This window comes from Acomys minous (genome assembly GCF_964271855.1).
Source record: "Acomys minous genome assembly, chromosome: 3".
Lineage (NCBI taxonomy): Eukaryota > Metazoa > Chordata > Mammalia > Rodentia > Muridae > Acomys > Acomys minous.
In genome coordinates this window covers 119397380-119422581 of record NC_140485.1, presented here as the reverse complement: position 1 = coordinate 119422581, position 25202 = coordinate 119397380, and the positions used below count along the sequence as shown (strand labels likewise).

General features: G+C 44.3%; 1 protein-coding gene across 1 annotated transcript in view; it reads right to left on the bottom strand.

Annotated features, from left to right (window-relative positions):
* Positions 1-24214, bottom strand: part of PEX7 (peroxisomal biogenesis factor 7) — a 59061-nt gene extending 34847 nt beyond the window's left edge. Inside the window, exons 1-5 of the mRNA XM_084777582.1 lie at positions 23998-24214; positions 22426-22483; positions 21114-21264; positions 8640-8717; positions 8146-8254 (exon numbers count right to left, since the gene is read on the bottom strand). Of these exons, the coding sequence (XP_084633708.1) occupies positions 8146-8254; positions 8640-8717; positions 21114-21264; positions 22426-22483; positions 23998-24118 (517 nt within the window). The 5' untranslated portion in view covers positions 24119-24214. The remainder of the gene's footprint in view (positions 1-8145; positions 8255-8639; positions 8718-21113; positions 21265-22425; positions 22484-23997) is intronic.
* Between the last annotated feature and the right edge of the window lie 988 nt (positions 24215-25202).

Sequence of the window (25202 nt, the reverse complement as noted above, 5' to 3'; positions counted from 1 at the left end):
ACCATCACAGTGAGTAAGAACCACTCACAGTGATGAGCCACAAAGAGTGAAATCAAGATGGCGCTTTTACATCAAGGAGGAAAACGTGACTCTCTCTATGGGAAGCGGAAACGGAGCCATCTGCACCCTTAGGATTATCTGTTTGTTGTCTGTACTGATGCTGAAGAGAGTGCTCACAGAAGTGAGCGCTCACAGCTACCAGCATGAGACGCACACACTGTACAGCTGAACTCTGCCTCCGCCTCCTCCTTCTGGGTTTTATATTTGCTACATTTTAGTGGGACAGCTAGAGGAAATCTCTCTCCTTGGGGAAAAAAAAGCTCAAAAATTATAAAGAATAGCCAGCTGGTAGTTTAAATCCCACGCCTTTAATCCCAGCACTTGGGAGGCAGAGGCAGGTGGATCTCTGAGTTCAAAACCAGACTGATCTACAGAGTGCGTTACAGGATAGAAGGAGCTACAGAGAGAAACCCTGTCTCACTATAAAGAAAAACAATGATAAGGATTATATTTTGCATTATTAAAAATAAGGCTGGCAGGCTGGAGAGATGGCTCGGCAGTTAAGAGCACTGACTGCTCTTCCAGAGCTCCTGAGTTCAGTTCCCAGCAACCACTTGGCGGCTCACAACCATCTGTAATGTGATATGGTGCCCTCTTCTGGCCTACAGGAGTACATGCAGGCAGAGCACTGTTTGCATAATAATAAATAAATAAATCTTTTAAAAAAACAAACAAGGCTGGCATTGTTTAAATGCATAGTCACTTTGATGGATGAAAGTAAGCACTATTTTGGGATCTAAGAATGGTAGGGATGAAAGAGTGAATTTTAATGTATCAAGTAGGAATAGTGCTGGTACACGAGAGAGCTCCAGGTATCTTCAATGGCCCTAAAAATAATCACCACCCAGGAGAACTTGTTTCAGGGTCTCAAATAGCCAGGATGAAAGCATCTCTTGTGGCCTCTTCTAGTGTTCGGTGTCTACGGTGTCTGGTCTGTAGCCACACCCTTTTCCCAGGAACAGCATATGCCCTCCATACCAAATGACTCTGAAATGATCTACGGCTCTAGAAAGACTCAAGCTGTAGCTGGTAGCCGAAGGTGGATGTTCAGTTGCTTTGCTTAAAAAAAAAAAAAAAGAAAAGAATTTACCAAGCTTAATATCTGGGTGCTGCTGGCCCCCAAGCACCTCACACAGAGAAAGCTGGGTCAAATTACAAAGCAGGGTGAACTCCAGGTAAGAGATACAAACCTGTGGTCTGAGCATCGCTTCCCATTCTAAGGTGTGCTTTCAGCAAACTTCACAAAGACCTAGGAGAGTTTTAGCTCTATCACTTGCAAAGACACACAGCACTCTGGGGAGAGTAAGTGGGATTCTCCCTAAACTTCTGCATCTAGAAAGTCAAGTCCCAGAGGAAAACATCTGAGTCAGTACAAGGCTTCTACAGAATCGTATGAAATGCCAAGTGATGCTCATGTTTCTCCAAACTCTCTAACACAAGGTTAGAAACCATAAAGTCACTATAAAACACTTTGGAAGTCCTATGGGCCTATATTCCCTGGAGAACACCATATCTGCACGTGTGAATTGATTTCAAGCACCAACATATCACAGTGAGTGTAGAGTAGATGAAGTGACTAACTCAGCACAGGGAAAGGGGCCCTGGATGACACATTAAACAATATCTGCTATTCGAAGGCAAATATGGTCACCCTGGGAGCAGGAGGGGGGCAGTGACTTGCAAAGATCAGGGTCCTCTGGTGCAATCCTACTTCCTGATACCAGTGCTGGTTACAAAGATGTGCTAAGAAAACCATCAAGTTGCAGGTTTAAGGTTACACACTGTCCTATTCGTGGATAAAAGACTGAAAACAACAAAGGCTGTGTAAATGGCTCCTCTATTTCTCAGACACCGTATATGGCTCTGCACCATCATATTCAGGTGCATTTCCTTTTAAAAGCCATGGTTTTTAGGTCCATCCTCTCTACAGTTAAGGAAACTGTCCCTGCAGATGCTAAGGTTCTCCTTACTTGGTATGCTGAACTCTCCCAGCCACCAGGACCTACACTGTTTTTGTTTGATTGCTTGGTTGGTTGCTTGGTTGGTTGGCTTTTTAAATGGTTATTTCCAGACAGTTGGCCTTTCAGTGTCATGCAGGTATTTATGGGGGCATTATGGTGGTGCCAGAGGCCCACCTGAATTCCCAGAATCCTCCCCATTGCAGGCCTGCACTGATGGCAGACCCAGCAGAAGGGGAAGTGATGTCATACACACAGGAAGTATGGGGAAGCTGGGAGAAGCTGCAAACAGTCTGAATTGTGGTATGAAGTGAACTGAGAACAAAAGAGCACTTTGGGCCCCAAATAAATTAATTTAATTGAAGCACCAGATGCCTGTCAGCTGTAATAAGACTTTTTCTTACAGCAGAATGAGGCTTATCTAACAGAGCCTGGAACCCACACATTCAGGCCAGGCTATGACTTATGCAATTATATGGAGTCTGTAATAACAATAATTTAGTTTTCATGGTTCAAAAGAAAGTTTGCTTCACATGAATCCTCTTTATATAAACAGTGCAGATATTCTTCTTATCTACCCCACATAGTTTATTAAAATAAATCCTGTGTTAATATAACGATCATGGATCACATAGAATACAATGTCCTCTGAGAGTTCCCGGTATGGGCACAATTCTTCCCTTTGGGTATTAACTTAGCTAATGACAACAAATGTCTCTGCTTGTGATGTGGTGTGGTGTGGGGTGTGTGTGTGTGTGTGTGTGTGTGTGTGTGTGTGTGTGTGTGTAGTGTATGCACATTAGTGTGCATGTGCACATACCATGTGCCTGCCCATGTGGAGGCCAGAACAGGACATCAGATGTCTTCTCTCATTCCTCTGTGCCTTAAGTGCCCTTACCCACTAAGCCATCTCCCAAACCCTAATAGCTATATTTTTATATACTATCTTAAAAATGTTACTTTGGACACTTGGATGATCTATTTGTGTGCCACAGAGTTAGATATGAAAATACACCATGACTGCGGACCATGTAAGCATTCACCTTCCCACTCCAGAAGAGTGTTTTGCCACTCAGGGTCTCCTTGTCATAGCTTTGTGATTGAGATGGTTTTTGTGAGAGATTTTGCTTTGTTTCAGCAAGGCTTTATCTGTGATCCAGATGACAAACCGAATCGTTAAACACCATACTACAACTCACAGCCAAAAGGAAAGTCACAGGATTCTCAGAGCAAAGACTTCCCCTCTGATCTCAGCACTGAGGCCACTGTGAAGGTGTTTAAAATGCAGGCAGGTGTACGCATGAACAACATGGTAGCTCCCATCACATCAGCAGAGAATGACTGTAAGTTCAGCAGCTCCTACAGAGCTGCCCCGAGCCTAGGAGGTACTACCCAACCCAGGCTGAGCACTCCACTCCTCAGCAGGACTGAGATGGCTCAGAGCTTCCCCAGTGATTCAGAGGTGTGCTGGCTGTCGGTGGCAGCACACATGAACAACAAAGGCTAGTCTGATACTCCTCAGGGGACCCTGTCACCACACTCTGTCGCCACACGAGATCTCCTTCCCAGGGCCCTTCCCCTGCATCCAGACAGACAGTGTTTACACTGATGCACGGTAGCTTAGTCATCATGACAGCCTCGTGACACATTTCTGTCACCACCATTGTTTTGAAGTAATGGCGAGATGTGGGCTAAACAGCATGGCCAAAGACAGCCACATCAAAGTGAACAAGTGAGACGGGATGCCAGGCTCCTCCTCCTCCTCCCTCTCCTCTTCCTCCTTGTGTCTCAGCTGTTTTCTTACTAGAGAGGGCTCAAGGAGGGCAGAGGAGTGCTATTGTTCACCCCCGACTCTCCAGTGCCCAGCAGCAGTGGGCATCCCATTGCTATCCTATGAACTAGCTGACAACATCTCAAAAATCAAAACAAACCTTACAAATGTTTCCGAAATTCTAATAAATGAGACTTGCATATCTTATGTAATAATAATCAAAGAATTTTAGCCATGAAAGGTATTTAGCTATAAAAGAATACACAGATGCTGCAGGAAATATATAAAAAACAAGACAAGAAGTCACATTTGGTGGCACAACCAAATAACCCCATCACTAAGGAGGCTGAGGCAGGCCGTCGGCAAGCAGAAGGCCAGTTTGGCCTACATAGTGAGACTTTTGGTGACTTAAAAATCTGTCTGTCTGTCTGTCTCCCCCCCACCTCCCAGTCTGTGTGTGTGTCTGTCTCTGTCTCTCTCATACAAACACACACACACACACACACACACACACACACACACTCAAGATAAGCAAAGAAAATCTGCTAAGCAGTAGGCTTAACTGCTCTAGCTAAGGTACAATCCGAGTTTATTACCATACCTATACCACAAATCCTATGGATAATTTTTTTCCTCTGGAAAATTTTTAAGTCTTTTCAAAATTATTTAGTAGGCTAATAAATGAAAATTAGCACAAAGTAAAATTTCACAAAGTGGCAAGCGGTTTTTTTTTTTTTTTGGTAAACCAACTTTATAACAGCTTTACTGTATCCACTTTCAGAGGAAAGGTTTTAAGTTATTCTTGGTTGTGTTTTAAGGAACATACTTTACAGCTCGCAAGTCCTTGCTTAATTTAATCCATCAAACCCCATGATTTGTGTTAAGCCTCGAGTGTGCAGCCATCTGGGTGAACGCTGGCTCCCTCACATGCCCACCCACTCTCAGGGAGGCGGGGCTCGCTCCACCCTCATCACTTGCACTCTACCGCCTTCTCCTGTTCTCCACTCTCAATTACAAGGCTGGCTCCACATGAATCAAAACATCACAACCCTTCCTCAGGGACAGTGATTCACCCAGGGACACCAACCCATGAGCACCAATGACACAAAATTAGACTTTCTTAGATGTCCAAGAGAGAATCTCATGTTTTCTCACGGGCAGAAGCTAGAATCAGTACAGGGGCTGAAGCTACTGCTATCTTGTCATCACCTGCTACTGAAACCAAACAGAACAGAAGAAAGAGGCCTACACCCAGCGCTGCCCATAAAGCCAGATCTGTCTGATTCCAGACATGCACACATGGCAGCAAATAAATTATTGTCTGCCTTAAGGTCACTTGAACCCTTTAAAAAAAAAACTTTTAACTAAATCACTTCTTGACCTTCTAGCTAAGATGAAATGGTAAAAACTTTTAACTCAAGAAATCTTGGCCTGTATGATCACTACTTGTATTTCTTTTTCTTTTTCTTTTTCTTTTTTTAATTCTATCAATTTATTCAGATTACAACTCAGTTGTACTACTTGTATTTCTATGTGAGAGTAATGTAGTTTTTATAACAGTCAAATGGTCTGTCTGTTGGTTAAAGATGCTTTGTATATACTGCTCATTTACAATGTACAGTTTAAAAAGTAAGTGCTATAGTTATACATTACTATTTTTTTTCTGTTCACTATCATACACTGAGTATTTTATACACAATATCCAGTCGGAATTACATACACAAAGGTCAATGAAAATGGAAGAGGTAAAGGTGACTTAGCCCATATAAAGGACTTACCCACATAACTATGACACAGGTATTTAAATAAATGCACCTGTATCAGTTTAATCCCCAATGCCTTTTTGTGGGATTGATTAATCTAAAAGAATCGGCTGAGGGTATAACTCAGGGTTAGATTGAGTTTAAATTAAGAATAAGCACACACACACACATGTACACACACATGCACGTATTCATTAAAACTTTAAATAACAAAAATAAACAAATGTATGTATAATAGTAAGGTAAAAGGAGTTTTTTTTAAAACTTACCAGTAATTCAGAAGTTTTACTTCCTGATATTTTTCATATATAAAATTATGATTGTTAGTTTAATTCGTATTTTAGGTGTAACAAACTCAGCTTCAGGCATGGTGCAGCTCATTCTGAAGTACGTGTAGTCTGTCACTAATTCACTCAGGGTTTGAAACAAGCCCTGTGAAACCACAAGCGTAAGGCCAAGGGCGGTCCTTCTTTAGAGGGAACCGATGCCGATGCAATTCAACCTGCTTCCTTACAAGAATCTTACCTCCTATGTTAGGACTTCTCATCAACGGGAAAACTCTAACCACTAAAATGACCTGTGGTCAGTTGGCGGATTTGTTTCACAGCAAGCGTGAAACCTATAACATTCACTAAACTGAAAGCATTAGAGATGATGAAATACAGCTGTGTGCATGGCTTTCAGTTAATTCCAAGTTAAGTACATTGCTATTGCTATTGCTACCCTATACTTAGGGCCTCATGAGCAACTGCACCACAGAAAGGCGCAAAGAAAACTGAAGGTCGGAGCATGTTGCTCCATGCAAATAGTGCCCATCTAGCAAACAGGAAGCCCTGGGCTGGAGCCTCAGCATCACATAGAACCTGGCATGGGAAGAGGAGGATCAGGAGTTCAGGGTCCTGCTGGGTTACCTGAAACCATGTCTGCCTCCCCCACCCCCAAAAAAGCTGGGATCTAGCTTAATGGCAGAGTGCTGGCCTAGTAAGTGTGAAGCCCGCATCAACCTCCAGAACTGCAAAAGAAAAAGAAAATGGAGCTAGAAAAAATATATCCCTAGCCTCATTACAAAAGACCTGATGTTTCGGAAAATATTTAATTCCAATCACAGACTTTCAAGAAAGCTAGGATTAAACATCAGAAATTTTACAGATAATTTTTACAGATAATTTTGATAAGCTGAGACTGTAGTATTCTTCATTTCAGAAAAGAATACTGGTAATTTTTGTCAAGGAAAAAAAGCATTTCTTAAATTAATGATACTTTCATATATAGATATTACCATTACTTACTATTAGAATCTCAAAACTTACATAATCTAAATGGGCATTTGTTTATATACAAATTACCTAAAGGTTTCCAGGTGCCTTTAATCAAACAATTCAAGAGTTTAGGGGAAATGGATAGTTCTGAATTTTTAGAATTATAAAATATAAGAAATTAACAAAGGATCTCTGTGAATTTTACTTCTCTGAAAGCCATGTATATAATTCAGCACTCAGGGGCTGACAGAATTCACTGACAAGAAAGTGGCACTGCCTCTGCCTAGGGGCTGCCTGTCTTCGGATGCTACAAGCTCACCACCTCCCTCTCCAGCTACTGCCTTTTCTCCTCTGAAGAACTCACTGTGCAAAAGAGCTTCTCATTCCTTCTCTCTCATGCCAAGTTCCAAGCATCAACAAACATCCGCTATAAAAGGCCAGAAGTAAATATTTTGGCTTTGAGAGCTATCAGTTTTGTAACAACAACTAAACTTTGCTAGGACTGTATGAAAGCAGCCACAGATGATATGTAAATGAACCGGTGTGGCTATGTTCCAATAAAACTTTATTTACAAAACCTCTCTGTGAGTCATTTGGCTTTGAGGGCTACAGCTCTTGTCTATCTTCCCAGGGTACTCTGGTTAGTCGAATGCCTTTGGTTAAGCAACTGTGAGCCAAGGACACAATTTTATTCATCAAGCCAAGCATCTCAACTCCAAAGGCAACCTACGCACTGAAACGCCCACCTGGCCTCATAGGGTCAAAAGTGCTCTGAAATAAAACAAAGATAAAAACAAACCTTCTCTTTCAAATGTACTTTTAAATATGTTATGACTTTATAAATAACAAATCTGACCATACCAAAAAACTAACATTTATTCTTTATCTTATTATTTTATTTATTTATTTTGGTTTTTCAAGATAGAGTTTCTCTGTGTAGCCTTGGCTGTCTTGAACTCACTTTGTAGACCAGGCTGGCCTCAAACACACAGCTATCCATCTGCCTCTGCTTCCCGAGTGCTGGGATTAATGGTTATATTCCCAGAAACTCAATCTGGGACTTAGCTCTCAGCAACTTTTTGCCAAGAGACTGACAAAAAAAAAAGGAACGGTCATAAGGGCTGTGGCTATAGCTCAGTGGCAGAGAGCCTGATCTGCTTGTCCAAACCCGGGGTCAACATCCAGCATTGCAAAAGAAAAGATCAGATATCCTAAGAGCACAAAATGGGTACTCACTCATATTTTCTCAGAATCTAGAGTACACAGCGCCACCTAACGGTAAATACGTGGGTCCCTTCACGACTAGTAAGGCTCCTGGGAAATCCAAAATTTACCTGAGGCTGAAGCAAAACAGCCGGGGATATGGGGGGACCAGATTGTGCTGTAAATGACGCTCTCGTGGCCCCGAAAGGTACACAGAGAAGTTCCAACAGTTGGATCCCACTGAAAATAAATGAGCAGATCAATTACCCAACAAAGGTAAATGTGAACATACACTTTTATATATACTGTACAGCACTATATGTGTAACTATGACATGAATGGCACACATTTATATATACATACAAGATGTATATTTTAAAGACTTTCATGGTTTATTTTTACATAAGATACTCTTTAAGGAACTAAAATCATCATTTCTAAGGTAATTATTAGGGTGTAGCCAAGACTAATTTTTTTTTAAAAAATCTGATAATTAATATACCTTTTAATACTTTTGAAAAGAAAATTAACTGATCACATTTAAAGCTATGGACTGTTTTAGGAAATGAAAGTTTCAATAGAATCTTGGAAGAAAACTGTTTTTAAGTGAAGTAACACCACGTACCACTTTGACAGTCTGATCCCACGAGCCAGACACCACGAGCTGCTCACCTCTGGTTTGGCTCCAGTCAACACTATATGCCTAAAAACATAAATTACTAATGTTTAGAAAGCAAAACAGCATCAGGTCCAGAGTTTTATCTTCGCTCTTTGTAACAGCACCAGCCTGCTAGAACAGCTCACTCTCTCTGCTAAAGCACCAGGCACCATTACCCATCTCTACATCCAGACGTGGTGACCCCGTCCATTCTCCCACGCTCACCGCTTAGAGACTCTCAAATCTATCAACTAATTGTTACTTGCAGCAGCACAAAGCAGTGTCAAAACAGACAGTCATCTTAGAAAGCTTGCTTCCTCAGTGCTATCAGAAAGCATTAAAATCCAATTAATATCCCCACCTGGCCTGTCTTAGAAAGAACTTTATAGGAACCAGTGGACCTTTCCGACCTCCTGGCTGGCAGCTTCAGTGTCTACTCCAGTGTAGACATCAGTTCACATAAGCCATCTGAAAGCCGATGCCTTCCATTCATTATACAATAAATTATATACACATTATATACACTTACTGTAACTGCATTCAGTGACCTATGTGCCTATAATTAGCCAGCAGACTATTTTGACTCTTAAAGCTTTAGCTCTTACATTTGTGTAGGGAATATAAATGTGCTGAGTTTGTTGTGAAGAAGCTGCAGGGTGAACATCAATAATACTGATCTTGACTTTATTTCAAATGTTGATGCTCTGTCACTTGAGCCACCGTGGTGGTTTGAATAAGGATGACCCCCATAGGCTCATAGATTTGAATGCTTATTTATCAGGGAGTGGAACTGTTAGAAAGGATTAGAAAGATTAGGAAGTGTGACCTTGTTGGAAGAAGTCTGTCGTTGAGTGTGAGCTTTGAGGTTGCAAAGGGCTACGACTGCCAGGTCAAGATGTGCTCTCTGCCCATAGATAGAGATGAAGCTCTCAGTTCCAGCTTCAGTGTCTGCCTGCATGCTGCCATGCTCCCCCGCCATGATGATAACAGACCAAACCTCTAAAACTGTGAGCAAGCCTATTATTGGAGGTTGGTCTGATGTACTTTGATGCTAATTACTGCCTGCTGTCTCTGTACACCCCCCACCCCCCACCACCTTGCCTAAGAGCCTAACCTGTTTGACCAATAATGGGCCAGCACATCAGGGCAGGGTAAATGGGATAGGTGTGGCTAAAATTCCCAGGCTTTGGGAGACTGAGAGAATCTTAGAAGAAGAGACCAGAAGGGAGGAGAGGGAAGAAGGAAGAAAGCTGCGCCATGGGTTAGGTGGAGGAGAAGCACATGGCCGGCGTGGATGGATATTTGGCCCAGATGAAAATTAGCAAGTGTTTGGGATTATGGATGGGAGGTATCTTGATAGAAATTATTAGAAGCAGTTGGCATAAGAAGTAGTTTAGGGGATTAATATCTGCCCCCAGGTTAACTAAGCCTATTTTAAAATATAACAGGTGTCTGTGTCTTGATTGGTTGTTAGCAGGTTAGAAAATACTGTCGTAATAATAATTATAGACCTAATAATTAACATTATTAGGCCATACTGATAAATTAACCACAACACACACCCTCAATTAAAAGTTTTCTTATATACGAGTTGCCTTGGCCATGGTGTCTCTTCACAGTAATAGAACAGTGATTAAGACAATCATGTAATCCAAATAAGCCAAACTTAGAATAGAGGTTGCTAGAAGCTGGGAGGGTAGACGTAGAAGTGACTTTGGCCAAACAATGCAAACATTCAGTTGCAAAAATCAATACAGCCTAGAGATGTGAGGTGCAGCATAATACCTACAGTCTATAGTCACGTGTGCAAAAGATGCTGAAGAGCTGATCCTCTCCACACGGAAACGGTGACTACATTAAGTGATGACTGAGTTAACTAACCCCACTGTGGGGATCATAGCTCAGGGCATACCCACTAGGGTAAAACCTAAAACGTTGTTGTATGTGTTAAATATAATTTTCATTTATTAACAATACATCAATAAAATTGGTGAGTGTAAATTATTAATGTAAGTGAAACATTTTAGGTTTTGAACATCAATGGCTTTTTACACTTTTGTTCCTTAAAAATGCTGCATTATTCTCAGTGTGAAGTGTGATGGCGCACATCTATTATCCCAGCGCTTGAGAGGCAGAAGCAGGAAGCCAACTTGGTGCATGTAGTGAGTTCAAGGTGAGCCAAGGCTATGAAATGAGACCACATCTCAAATTCCAAACAAACAAATTGTATTAACAGAATATCCCAAGTGCCCCACACTCTACCCTAGTCCTGCCCCCCAACTGCCAATGTTCATGCAAGAAGAGAAAAAAAACAAACAACATCAAACAACGTGGAGAGTACTTGAGCAACACCAGAGATTGTCCACTGGCCTCTAGGTGCATGTGCGTTCACACTGACATACACATAATACATACACACTCACATACACAAAAAATTAAAACAAGCTTACATTTTAAACAGACATAAGTACAAAAGGAGTATTGTGGTGGGAGAGTAGGCTTGACACCCAGAAAGTCAGGTTCCTACAAAACTTGAGGCTGGCTGAGATGTTAGTTAGGAGGCTTAAGAAAGCTGAGGTGACATTCAGGGAGGTAGAGGCAGGCAGGTCTCTGTGAGTTTGAGGCCAGCCTGGTCTACAAAGCAAGTCCAGGACAGCCAAGGTTACAGAGGGAAAAACCCTGTCTTAAAAAAAAAAAAAATGGGCAGGGCATGGTGGCGCATGCCTTTAATGTCAGCACTCAGGAGGCAGAGACAGGCGGATCACTGTGAGTTAAAGGCCAGCCTGGTCTACAAAGTGAGTCCAGGACAGCCAAGACTAACACAGAGAGGCCCTGTCTCGAAAAACAAAAACAAAACTAAAAACAAACAAACAAACAAACAAAAAAACACCAGTAACATAAAGGAGGCTGCATACAGTAGCACCTGCCTATGAACCCAGGGTCAAGGGTTAGAGGCAGAACACTCTGAGTTTAAAGTCAGCCCGAGCTGCATAGTAAGAGTCTCAAAGATATAGGCAGAAGACTCAGTACCCAGGGATCAGGGCTGGGAAGCACTGACAGATACCACCAAGGTTTCAGGGAACTGGGTTGAGGGCAGCATTTAAAGAGTAGAAGACTGGAAGAAGAAAGATATTATGAAACTTCATACATTCTGAGTGTCTAGGACAGATGGGCAGTTACCTCAAGTTCTAAAAACAGTTCACAGTCCATAGCCTGCAAGATGCTTGGGGTTACAGCTGAAAAGAGAAATCTGGGCTTCACAGCCCCAGCATGAAGCCGATTCATTCACCCTGTCAACAGACACTAACTAACTACTTAGTAGTGAGGGCGTGAAGGGGAGATGGTTGGCTTGCTAGACAAGGCCAGCCTTCACGGACCTTACACGTCAGTAGACCATATCTATAAATACATAAACATAAAACTGTGTCACTTTCTAAAAGACAGGAAGGGAAGCAGAATAAGGAGACTTAACAAGGGCAGGACAATGAATGAGGCAGGAAGAACCCACCCAGCAGAGACCTGAGTGGTATAAAACATTAGCCTTTGGGAAGAGAGAGCAGGAAAAGACTTGAAGCAAAGGACAAGTGTGTCCTCCCCCAGGAACAACAAGAGCTGAGAATAAAGAGAGGGACATCTTAAGGGGGCCATGCCTAAAGTCGGCCAGACGCTACTGTCACCTAACATCAACCACTCTCCTTAGCACAGTGCTCTCTGCCTCCCCTCCCCGTCCAGCTCTGCTTGTTTTACGCAGTGTAGCCTTTATCCAGCCTGCACAGAAGCATATTTATAAGCACAGATTAGTGTCACAGCCCTGTCCAAAGCCTTTCCTGCAGCTTTTCAGCTTCACTCAGCGCTGTGTGAGATTCATCCATGATGATTTGTGTGGCCCAAAGGTCAAAATCATGCAAAACTATGCATGGCTTTGGGATGCATACATAAGTAAGGCACGGAAGTGTAAACTGAAAACTGAAGAAAGCCATTGCTTCTGGAAAGAAGGAAGGACAAAGGGGAGAAGGAAGGATTACCAAGAGGTAATCAGGGGACTCCGAGCATGAGGAATGTTTTATCCCTTAAGCTGCATGGTAAATAACCGTGTCCAATGCACCATTGTCATATCTTACACACATTTTATATGTATGAGATATTTCCTAACACTGGAAATCAGCAGTGCCTTCCCAGGGATCTTCGCTCAGTGGCCACACCCCTGCCTGCGTGCTTGTCCTCCCAAGGCTCTCTGCTCAGCCTCTCACTTTTCTGCCTAATTCTGCATCCTCTGTCCCTCAGACTCAAGAATGCACTTCCTGCCCCTCCCAGCCAAGGATCTCCCACCTTGCAGTGCTGTGTCCACCCTCAGCCCTTGTCGTGATCTCTCTCCATAGAGCAGGCAGGACCCCAGAATTCAAGACAGTGCGGCCTGCTCATTTTCCCAGCTAAGCCAAGCACAGAGGCTCACACTCAGCCAAGCTAGGGAAGCTCTTGGAGTGCACAGCAAGGCCGAATGGAAGGCACATCTGCATGCTCATCTGTTTCTTCTCTATCTCCAGTTCCCTCCTCCAATACCTCTAAAGTACGGGCATAGCAAACAGTCAAATTAAATATAAACAAACAAAATGATAATGCAGTACCTGACTCTAAGTTTTAAGAGCGGCGTGCTATAAAGCCCTGTCTTATAAAATTACTTGGTGTTGAATAAAACTAATTGGAAAAATAAGAGAGAGAAAAACAAACAAAAAACACTGGCAGTGTGTTGTGCCACTTTACCAAAGCTGTACTTCATTGAAACCAGTTTGAGAGCATAGATTTTATAACAGAAACCAACTCCCAAAGAGCTTGTGTTAATCTACCCTAAAGTACTGCCCTTTTGTAAGTTGGTCTACTTAATTAAAAATAGCCAAATAGAAACTCGCCCAGAATTTTCACTTACCTGAATGAAAGGAAAGGGGCAGTGAGTTTTAATCACTGAGTGATTAAAAGGGCTGCATATTTCTTTTACTATAGGGCAAATCTGAAAGTGTGTATAAAGATACGGAGTGTTCCGCAGCTATCTAGCACTCTGTCCATCACTTTGCTCATCTTGTTCCACTGTCCTGGTATTTCCTGACTGACTGACTGTTGGCTGGAACATTTTACATCAGATTATCTCACTCCTAAGTACTCTAGAGTAAGGACTTTCTCTTAACACTAGTAACAAGGTGATAATCATCCCTGACAAGACTAACAGTGGCTCCCTAGCCACCCCTAGTAGAATATACGTGTGATTCTGGAGTTCCGACTATGGAGTCTCTTCTACAATGACAGGCCCCTGCCCACTTTCCTTTCCTCCCCACCTTCCTATCTGCTGAGGGAATGAAGCTGTTCACCCTGTACAGGTCACATGGTCGCATGCTGGATGTGACCATTTCCTCATGGCAATCCATCACTCTTCCTATTTCCTTAAATCTAGAAATCAGGCCTGGAGGCTTAAACTTCTGATTGGCTCATTTTTCTGGTCCTACATTGTTCGACCTTGGACTATGGTTTTAGTAGATGACCCTCTCCTAGAGTCATTACTTCATTAGAGGCCACTAAATGTCCAGTTGCTGTTGTTCCTTCTGTATATATTTCACAGGATTCTACTCTAAAGAGTTTCCTAATCAACTTTTTGTTCCCTCCACAAAGAATATATACAGAGAAGGGAAGGCACACCATGACCCCTCACTGAGCTTCAGGAAGAAGGAATGGCAATCCTATTCATTTTTAACACTGGTGACTTTCTTACGACTATCACAATTTCATGTAGGAGAAATAAGTACGTGACTGTGTGGGTGTGCAAAATCGGTGTTTTGATTCGTTCTTTCTGATGTTCAGACTGTGCTGTCTTCAAACTGTCTCTTCTCGGCTTCGGACATGGCTCCAGAGTCTTCCTGCAGCTTCCATACTTTCGGATACAAGAAAGCATCTGCGATTCATCCTGTCTGCTTCCTCTGTGAGGCCCACTGATGTTACAGGACTATTTAGAAGCTACGCTCTAGACTGAGGATGCTCACTGCTGCAGACGAGCGAATGCTGCTCTCTACCAGTGCAAAGGCCTGAGAAACACACATTCTTAACCGAGGAAACACACATCTAAGGCTATAGGGATAGTTCACACCCAATTTAAAATAAATGTTCTATTCCCAATTTTCTGAGAAAGCACCAGATTGATTTCCAAAGTGGTTATACAAACCACTTTGTACAAACTTGTACAACCACTTTGGAAATCAATATGGTGCTTTCTCAGAAAATTGGGAATAGTGCTACCTCTAGACCCAGTTTTCCAGTTCTTGGATACTAACCCATCAGGGATGTTCTCTGAGAGTCTTTACTCAGCAGGGGATTAGGAGAGATGTTGGGACTTGCTATTGGGACTCCACAAGTAAGAGAGGTAAGGGAGAATGGGGAAGTGGACAGCTCATTCTCCATCGTTGTGGAGAGAGCTTGTATCAAAACTAAAAACAATTTCCAGTTCCATATATCAAATTATTAAATAAGACTGAATAAAGTCGGTCTTGGTGACACACTCTTATAATCCCAATACTTGAAAGGCTGAGGTAGGAGGATCACAAGGTCAAAGACCTTCTTGCCCACACAGTAACTTCAAGACCAGCCTAGGCTACACAGCCACCAAAGCAAAGACTCTGTCTTTAGGGGAAAAAATATTAAAGACTGAATAATTCTCCTAAATGTGTCTCCTAATGGATTCTAAAACAGGAGATGGAATTCTAATTCTTATCTATGGCTCCCTTGCTAGCTTGAAGACAGGCAGCATTAACACCTACACTGAGTCCATGAGAAAGACGAGAGAGACAAGAGTGATGCTTGAAATCCTTCTCTGCTCAAACATGCTTTATACAGTCTCTACCTACTTAAAACCACCATTTCTCATCTTTTAATTTTTAAAGAAAGGTGGCGGCTTGGGACCATGGGGTTTGAAAGATGAGGTCCTCAATGCATTCTGAGGAGGATGACTGTGTTCCAGAGCTACACAGAGATGTTCACCCCCCGCCCCCCCCGAGAGTGGTCTGATTGGAAGGAAACACTTAGTGCAATGTATTAGAAATACCCAAGTGGAGATCATCCAAGATGGCATCAATCCTACACTGTGTCTGATCTGTGTAACAGCAGTGACTGCACAGCCACCAAAGGACCATACTGAGAGCTCCAAAACACAGTGCTAGTGTTTCCCAGAAAGAAGGAAATCCTGTCATGTGGATCGTCCATGCCCTCCGGCCGCAGGACCATGGAACCATGATCCTGTGAGCTCCCAGGGACCCTGGGCCGGCGCCACTGCTTTTCAGGTTGCGTCCTGGTGTGGTGTGGGCCAAGGAGATGGCATTTGAGGAGGTGGTGCTATTCAAATCGAGGCTGAGCAAGGACTGCACCACCCACACCACAGGCCTCATGGAGCTCCTCTCATGGGCTAGGGCCATGCTCAGTGCCAAAAGCTGGATTGTGCAGAGGTGGATATTAAGGGCAGCGCCAAGGCGGAGGTGGGGGGAGGTGGGGAGGGGGCCATGGCAGATGGACCACATGATGAAACCAAAGCCTTGGGAGGCGCAAATCAACAGAACCACAAGTTCCCTGGGACAAGAAGCTGAGCTGGGCCAACATCAATGGTTTCTATAAGGAACTCAACGAAGACTTTGAGGGGCCTCCACTTGCCACCTGCTTGATGGCCCACAAGATCCAGTACCCACAGGAGTAGGAGGCCATCCAGGCCTTGACAACCAGGAGCAATCTGACAAATTGAACAGGAGCAGGAGAGCTGGCCCTGAGGATGAGGGAGCAGGTGAGCCAGCCCTGGAGACACAGGAACTGGAGAACTGGCCCTGCTCTGAGGACACGGGAGCAGGAGAGCGGGTCCTGCCCTGAAGACATGGGAGCAGAAGAGCCAGCCCTTGCCATGATGACACAGAAGGGGGAGAGCTGGCCCTGCCATGATAACAGCTGGCCCTGCCTTGATGACACAGGAGGGAGAGAACTGGCCCTGCCCTAAGGACAGGGGAGCAGGAGAGAGGGCCCTGTCCTGAGGTCACAGGAGCAGGTAAACTGGCCCTGCCATGATGACACAGAGCAGAGAGCAGGCCTTGATCCAGGGCTCTGAGTCGACCTCACTCCAACATCTATGTATGACCTATTGGAACACACGAAGGGGCCGGACCTGTAGATTCAAAGATTAAGAATCTCCTTGACACACGGCAACAATGGGATATCCAGCAGCAGTCCCAGTGAGGATCCGATAAAGATAGTGTAGGCCTCAAACCAGACCCATGACTTGTAACAATGAACATTTGAAAGTAAACATATGTGGACAAAAGGCCACACTGCGTGATACACGACAGCTTCTGTGACAAGATATTTTGTTTGTCTGTTTATTTTATTTTACTGGGGGGAGGAGAGGGATTTTGGTGCATGATGTGTAAATCATAGACATTCAATAAAAGTAAAAAAAAGAAAAAAGAAAAGAAAGAAAGAAAGTAAGTTTTGAGCTGGACACCGAAGACAGGGTGGGCTCCTGGGAGGAGATGGGGCGACTCTACCTGAGACTCCCAGCTACAGGGGACATGGAGCCTGAAGTGGCCACCTCCTAGCCAGGCCAGACTTCTGGGAGAGGAAGGGGGACACCAAGCCACCCACAAAAACCTTTGACGCCAAATTCACCCTGCTTACAGGATGTACAGGGATAAAGATGGAACAGAGAATGAGGGAATGGCCAATCAATGACTCGCCCAATCTGAGACCCACACCGTAGGAGAGAACCAAGCCCTGACACCATTAATGCAGTTCTGTTATACCTGCAGACAGGAGCCTAGCATGACTGTCCTCTGAGAGGCTCCACCCAGCAGCAGATAGAAACAGATGCAGAGACCCACAGACATTAGGTGGAGCTTGGGGAGTCTTGTGAAAGAGATGGGGGGAGGATAGAAGGTCCTGGAGGGGACAAGAACTCCTCAAGAAGACCAACAGAGTCAACTAACCTGGGCCCATGGGGACTTACAGAGACGGAAGCACCAACCAAAGAGCAGGCACGGACAGGACCTAGGTCCTCAACACATACGTAACTGATGGGCAGCTTGGTCTTCATGTGGGTCCCCTAGCAAGTGGAGCAGGGGTCATATCTGACACGGACTCTGTTGCCTGCTTCCGGATCACTTTCCCCCAGCTGTGCTGACTCGTCGCCTCAGTGGAAGACGATGTGCTTAGCTCTGATGTGACTTGATGTGCCAGGGAAGGTTTGTAAGGTTGGGGAGGGGGGTCCCCTTTTTTTGAAGAGAAGAGAAGAGAGGAGGGGAAGATGGGACCAGGAGGAGAGGAGAGAGGGGCTGTGATTGGGATGTTAAATGAATAAATTTAATAGAATTTTTTTTTTAAAAAAGTTTTGAGTTTGGATAAATGGAATATGAATAACAACTGAACAAGGTAAAGCTACTGTTCTGGCTTCATCTCTATTGCTGTGACAAAAAGCAAAAGGGGAGACTCACAATCTGGGGTACCGTCCATCATATAAGGGCAGTCCAGGCAGGACCCCAAGCAGCTATCACATCGTAGTCAAGTCAGGAGTAAAGAGAGAACAAGTGCACGGTGGGGCTTGCTGCTCTCCTCTCCAGCGCTGCTCAGACCCTTGCCTGTGATCAGCCCCACAGGGCCTGGAGTCTCTACAATCCTCAACAGGCCAATCTGATCTGGGTAATTCTTCATTCAGACTCTCTTCCAGCCGGGTGTGGGGGCGCACGCCTTTAATCCAGCGCTTGGGACGAAGAGGCAGGTGGATCAATGTGAGTTCCAGGCCAGCTTGGTCTACCAAGTGAGTCCAGGACAGCCAGGGCTACACAGAGAGCCCTGCTGTGGGGGTGGGGGTGGAGGATGGGACCGGACTCTCTTCCAGGGTGGTTGAGAGTCCAGGGCTGTGTTGAGTTAAGAGTAACCAGCACAACTATTAAAGAGTCTTTACTTTTACATTTTGCCTATTATAATCTCCATCAAGATCACTGGATCTGAAGGCCTATGAGGTTAAAGCAGTGATTTCCAAACACTGCTAGACACTGGAGCCTCTGGGACTCTTTAAATGCCCTGACAACTTGCCCCAGCCCCAGACACCGTGACTTAAGCATGAAAATTTTTAATGCATCGTGGGCAATGCTTAGTGTTCAGCAAAGTGTGAGAACCACCGCGATAAAACAAGTACTTTGCATATTTTTCTCCTTTGAAATTTGGAAGTTTCAGATGTCTGAACTGTAGTGCAGTCCTACCATCCAAAGCAGATTAAGGTGGACACTGTAATCCGCTGTTAGAGAGGACTGCACTGTACATGGGGTCCACTTTCCCAACTCCTCTCCCACCAAGGTACCACAACCACTGCATGCTCCAGTTAGACTAAGTGATTCGGTTTGCTTGCGTGACCCCAAACTGCTGGGGATTAGCATACAGGTCTCATACATGCCTGGTGCATAGTATGTGCTATCAGCATAGGTAGCTCTTCCTCTTCAGAGAAAGGTGCGTGAAGCAAGAGTTTCTGCTACAGAAAACAGGTCTGAGCACAAGAGAAGCCATTTTCTGACCACAGTTAGTACACTATAGAAGCTCCTTAAATAGAAACATACAAAAAGATTGAGTGATCAGCCATCAGGGACATTCTAAACAGAATTTCCTAGAGAATATATAGAGCCCACTAGTTATATAAAAATGATCTATGCATTAATTACAATATATATAATCCCTGATGGCACCTGAATATTACAAATAAATGTCTATAGCTGTAAACCCAACAGCTCATGACTACTATAAACAAATGTAATGTCTATAGCTGTGAATCTGGTAGTTTGTCACTGTTACTTTTAGAACAGATGACATAGCTATTAGAGTTAACTTGAAGAAAAACATTAAAGCAGCACACTGTTTCCTGTAGCTAGATTTTACTTTATGATCTATTGGCTATCTCCTGTCATTTACATAAACACTTAATAAAAGGCAACACCATTTTAAGAAAAATATTTGAGAACAGTTTTAAAGAAAGAAAGTAAAAACATTATTTGCAACACAAATTGTGTTAAGAAAAAGCAAAAATAAGGAAGGTGTAATTGTTCACACTTGTAATCCTAGCCCTTGGGACATGGAAGCAGGAAGGCCACCAGCTCAAGCTCATTTTCAGCTGCACAGCGGTCCCCAGGCCAGCCTGGGCCACAAGAGTCCCCATCTCAATGGGATAACAAGAATGGTGGCACTTCACACTGTCCCGGCTTTGGACTTGCTGCTCTGAAGAGATTCCATCACTAAACATCCTGAAACCTAAGTTCCTCCCTCACCACAGTTGCCATTACCCAGTGATTTCCCAAAAGACGTGGTAATTTACAGCCACACTGTTCAAGGAGCCATCCCAACACAAGAAAGTAATGGCAAGTTTTCATTATTTTTAGCACTAGTTATAGGATGATCACATAATGTTCATCAGAGGGCGCTAACGATCTTCTATATAATGAACACTCGTTGAAGGCCTCCGGTGAGCCAGAGTAGGGAAGCACACATACAAGTCTTCATCTGAAACTTCCATTTCTACACTGAGGTTAAAACATTTAAGGTAAGACACCAAAAGAGTGTCTTGCATTTTGGTACTTCCAAAGTATAAACTACTTCTTGTACCCCATATTACACACACACACACACAGGGGGCGGGGTAAAGGTGAGAGGCGAGACAGACAGACAGAGCTAGAGACAGAGACAGAGATATCAAGACACAAAAGCCATATATAGATTTAGATTTCCTTTATGGGGCTGGAGCGATGGTTCAGCAGTTAAGAGCACTTACTGCTTTTGCAGAAGACCCAAGCTCAGTTCACAACATACACACTAGGTGACTGACAGATGTCTGTAACTCTAGTTCTTTGGGAAAACCTGATACCTCTAGCTGACATGGATACCTGCACTCACTTTTGCATACACACACACACACACACACACACACACACACACACATTTTTTTTAAACAATAAATCCTTAATGTCCTTTAGTGAACTCAGCCTCCTACTTGGTACTTGATGCTGCGGCTTGAACCTATTGAGTCTCACTGAAGCTAAGGACGATCGTGAGAGAGCCTGCGAACAGTCCGCCCACCCTCCCTTCAGGCCCAGTATGGCAGGCATGTTCAAAGGGCATGATGAAAGCCTTGGTGCTCTGTGGAGCAACAGTGCCACAGGACACTGCTAGAGGCACTTTTATTGCCTAATAAAGAGACTGGCCTTTTCTCGTCTTAGGCCGAGAAGCACTTTATGTCTGAATAATAGCATAATAAGTGACATGTACTGAGGACAAGAAACACTAAGGCTTGACCTGTCCCCTGAAAACATTTCCCTGTGTTCCTTCCCAAAGGGTTCATCAAGCAAAGAGCAAGAAAGAAGAGCAGCCCTCCCTGAGGGAGTCCCACCATACCTCCTGGGTGTGCTCTTTATAGACCTGCAGGGGCCCCGTGGCTTTGGCGGTGTCCCAGAGCTGCAGTGAGCCGTCACCGCTGCAGGTGACAAGGACGTGTTCATTGTTTTCGCTCCACGTGACGTCGAACAAGCCGTCATTCCAGTCAAAGCTGCACCAGAAAAGAGAACACCCGCTCTGCGGAACAATCTCAGGTGGACTTACGTTACTGTTCCCTGCTCTAGAGGCTCACATATGGTAACGCACTATCTCATATGGCCTTAAAAACTACGAGAGCTAAGTGAAGCAGGTTCGTCACAGAAGGCGCAGCGGGTTCAGAAAGGCTGGAAGTGCGGCCCGGGAAGTGCAGGGAGACTGGGAAAGCTATAGTAAAAAAGGGTTTGCAGGCCACTGGTATGACGCCATCTGCTGAGGACACGCTGTCACACCTCCGCTGGCTGTTGCCTGTGCCTCACTCAGTATGCACGTCAAAATACTGAGACAAATCATTTTAAACACTCCCATAAATCCTTCACCAGAGCTGTATGCTACTTACTGCATAAATCCTTCACCTGAGCCATGAACGGTTAGTCACTTTCTAACAGAATCTCTTTTCTCTGCCTTTGACTAGTCCCAATAGGAGTGCTATGAGTCCATCAACATGGAAGGCAGTACAGAGAGAAGGGAAACTGGGTAACCCACACAAGCCTGGCAGGAGCTCTTGCTTAGGTAAAGCGAACGAAGCAATGTCACAGAGTGTACTAGTTAGCTCACTGTTCTGACTTTAAGGTGTATAATTTATAGATGGGCACTCATAACCTTGAGAACATGGCATAATCATAATTAGCAAGAATACTTTCTATATTATACCAATGCTGAAGTTTCTTTTATATCATAAATCAAGACCTACTAGCTCCAGATATTCAAAGAGTAACTGTATTAAGACTTGACAGTGGTTGAGAGTATGTGTATGCTTGCTTCATAATTAGAGCCGCCATAGTAGTTTGGAGACATTAGCCCCCATAGCTCATATGTTTGAATACCCAGTCCCCAGTTGATAGAACTGTTTGGGAAGGGTTAGGAGAGGTGGTATTTTTAGAAGGAATGTGTCACTGAGGGCAGGCTCTGGGGCTGCCCCATTCCCAGCATGCATCTCTCTCCTCCCACTTGTGGAAGAGGGTGTGAGCCCTCAGCTGTTCCTGTAGCCCTGCCCTAGCTCTGCCATCATGGACTCTATCCCTCTAAGACCGTAAGTCCAAATTAAACTCTTTCTTTCATAAGTTGCCTTGATCACAGTGTCTTCTCACAGCATTAGAAAATACAATCACCTTACCTTCTGAAAATCTGGAGTCCAGATTCACTTTGATCCAATACTAACAGGGTTCCACAGCCTAAAGGGGGAAAAAAAAAACCAAGGTCATATTGCTGAATCTTCTGGGAGATATCTAGGATGAAATGTTAAGCTTTGTGGACCAGCTTTAACTACCTAAAAAAAAAAAAAAATTTTTTTTTTCCCGAGACAGGGTTTCTCTGTGTAGCCCCGGCTGTCCTGGACTTGCTTTGTAGACCAGGTTGGCCTTGAACTCACAGCAATATGCCTGCCTATGCCTCCCAGCCAACTGCCTCAAATCTCCCATAAGATAAGGGAACCACGTATACGAAGGGATCAGAAGCTACATAGTATACATCAGCAGTTAAATACTCAACTTACCATCTGGCCTGACTGGAATCCAAACACCACCACAGGGGAAAAATCCCACAATGTTAACTCAAACCAGGCCAGGCGCTAGGCACGCAGACCTTTCAAGTTGGTGCTAACACCTCCACCGACAGGGGAGGGAGGCTCAGGCTATGGACTCCTAAGACTGTGAGCCTGCCTTGCTGACCCGAGTAAAACACATCCACTACAGCGTGTTGAGACAAAGCACGTGTTCAAATATCATCTACTCTTTTGCTAAGCGTTGACAACAGTCAAGTTCAGATATCTGCCATCAAGTAATTATTCTTGCTAAAAGACTAATGTCTCTTTCTCTCCCCCACGCCACACTCTACTAATATCTGGTCAAAGTGAGTCTGCGACTGAACTCTGCAAGGTAAGATGACTAATTATTAAGCTGGCACACACACTCAACTGTCACCAGAGTCACCCCTTATAAGCTCTGGCTGCTCGCATTGGACCCAGTTTCTGGTCCCAGCACCTACTTGGTGGCTAACAACCATCGATAACAGGACCCAACACCGTCTTCAAACCTCCTCTTCTGACCTTAGTAGGCACCAGGCATGCCATGGTTCTCAGACACAAAAAATGTCTAGAAAACAACTCCCAAATATACCAGCTCCTTATAAGAAACCTTTATAAAAGATATAAGCCTTCCTCCTAACTGTGGACAAAGACTGTAAACCCGACCGTGTAAGCCCAAAGCACTAATGATCAAAGAAAATAAGTTATTTATTACCAATATTCAGAAATCATATTTTTCCCCACAGTAGACAAAACAAATACTACAGATGGTGGGTGTTATGCAAAGGCTTGCGACACTTTGTCCCAGCCCGTAAATAACAGATGGGTTAATAAAATAAATGGCTTAAATAAACGGCTTGGGCGTCTAGACATCTTTGCAATGTATCTGTTTTCCACGAGACAACAGAAAGATAGCCCAGAATTTCCTAGTCTTTTTTCAAGATAGGGTCAGAGTCTCCCCTACGTTTCAGTAGAGGGTGGCTTTGAACTCGTGATTCTGTTGCCTCCGCTTTCGAAGGGCAGAAGGGAACAGACAAACTATGCGGGAACAGGTGCCCAAGCAGCGAGGCTCGACCTCGGTCGCCCCCTGGAGGCGGCGGGCGGCACCGCCCAGTGCGCAAGAGCTCAATCGCCCCGGAAGCGCGTCCCCGCGCGTGCGCTCACCCGCGATGCCGTAGTGCTGCGCTGCCGCGCAGGCCAGGCGGCCCGGCAGGTACGGGGAGAACTCGGCGGCGTAGCCGTGACGCCCTGGCACCCTCAGCGTCCGCGTCCGCGCCGCACTCATCCGGCCGCCACTCGGCCTCCCCGGCAGGCCGTAAACAGTCCGGAGGCAGAAGGCAGTCCAGGAAGGCCGGGCGGAAGTGATGACGGAGGGGGGTTGGCGGGCGGGGATGCACCCGGAGTCCTGGGTTTTAATTGGGCCACATAAATAAGGGAGTTGACGCCGGAGAGACCATTTCTCTTTTGGGCAAAAATCCACTGTCCTGCTCTGGCTGAAAGTAACTGGTCTTCCAGACTTCACTCTAGGTTAAAGGGAGAAGGCACGATTTAGGTGCGCTTCCGACAGTTAGTGTGTTCATGCTTCATCGCAGCCTCCGTGACGGGGCAACTTGTGTTTTATTAACCCTAGAGCTTTCAAAGATTTGCTATTCTGACATTTTCCTGATGATTACGAAATTTTAAAAAAAGCCACAACAAACTCGGAAAGCAATTAGTGGGTCCAAAGGCAACAAATGGAGGGCTGTGTTGCCCAAGGTAGTTTGAAGCCAGACAACAATGAAGTTAAGGGAAAGGACTGTTATCATATGCAATTAATTGTATATAAATGTTATGTAGTTGCACTATAGTGATATATTTGGGTAATTAAGGAAAACATGGGCTCATTAATTGGTTTATTCAAACATTTGCCAAGCACATGCAGTGTGGAAGGTGAATGTGTATTTGCCACACCAAACCCTGAAGACCGAAAGAGATTGTTGTTAATAATTAAACCAGTCAACCAGCACAGACCAAGTCATAAGCCAAGCACATTGCTAGGCTTTTGAATTCAAAAGCACCAATGGGGTACATGGTTGAACTCAAGAGATTGCAAGACATGGAAGCTGTTAAGTGTAATCAAAATGCTATTGATGCTATGATAAATATACATGGGGGATTTTTTTATAAAGAGGGGTGGCAGGGAAAACTTTAGAAAGGAGGTAATCTGTGGTGAGTTTGTACAAATATGTTTTCTTTAAATAAAAAGTTGGAAGCCATTGTGGGATCAAAAGAAGGGTGAAAAACCCAAGAAATGTAAATCCATAAGGAATTGTAGCTGCCGGGTCTCAGGCTGGCCCCATAGAGGGCATGGTGTAGACTCTACCTGGCCA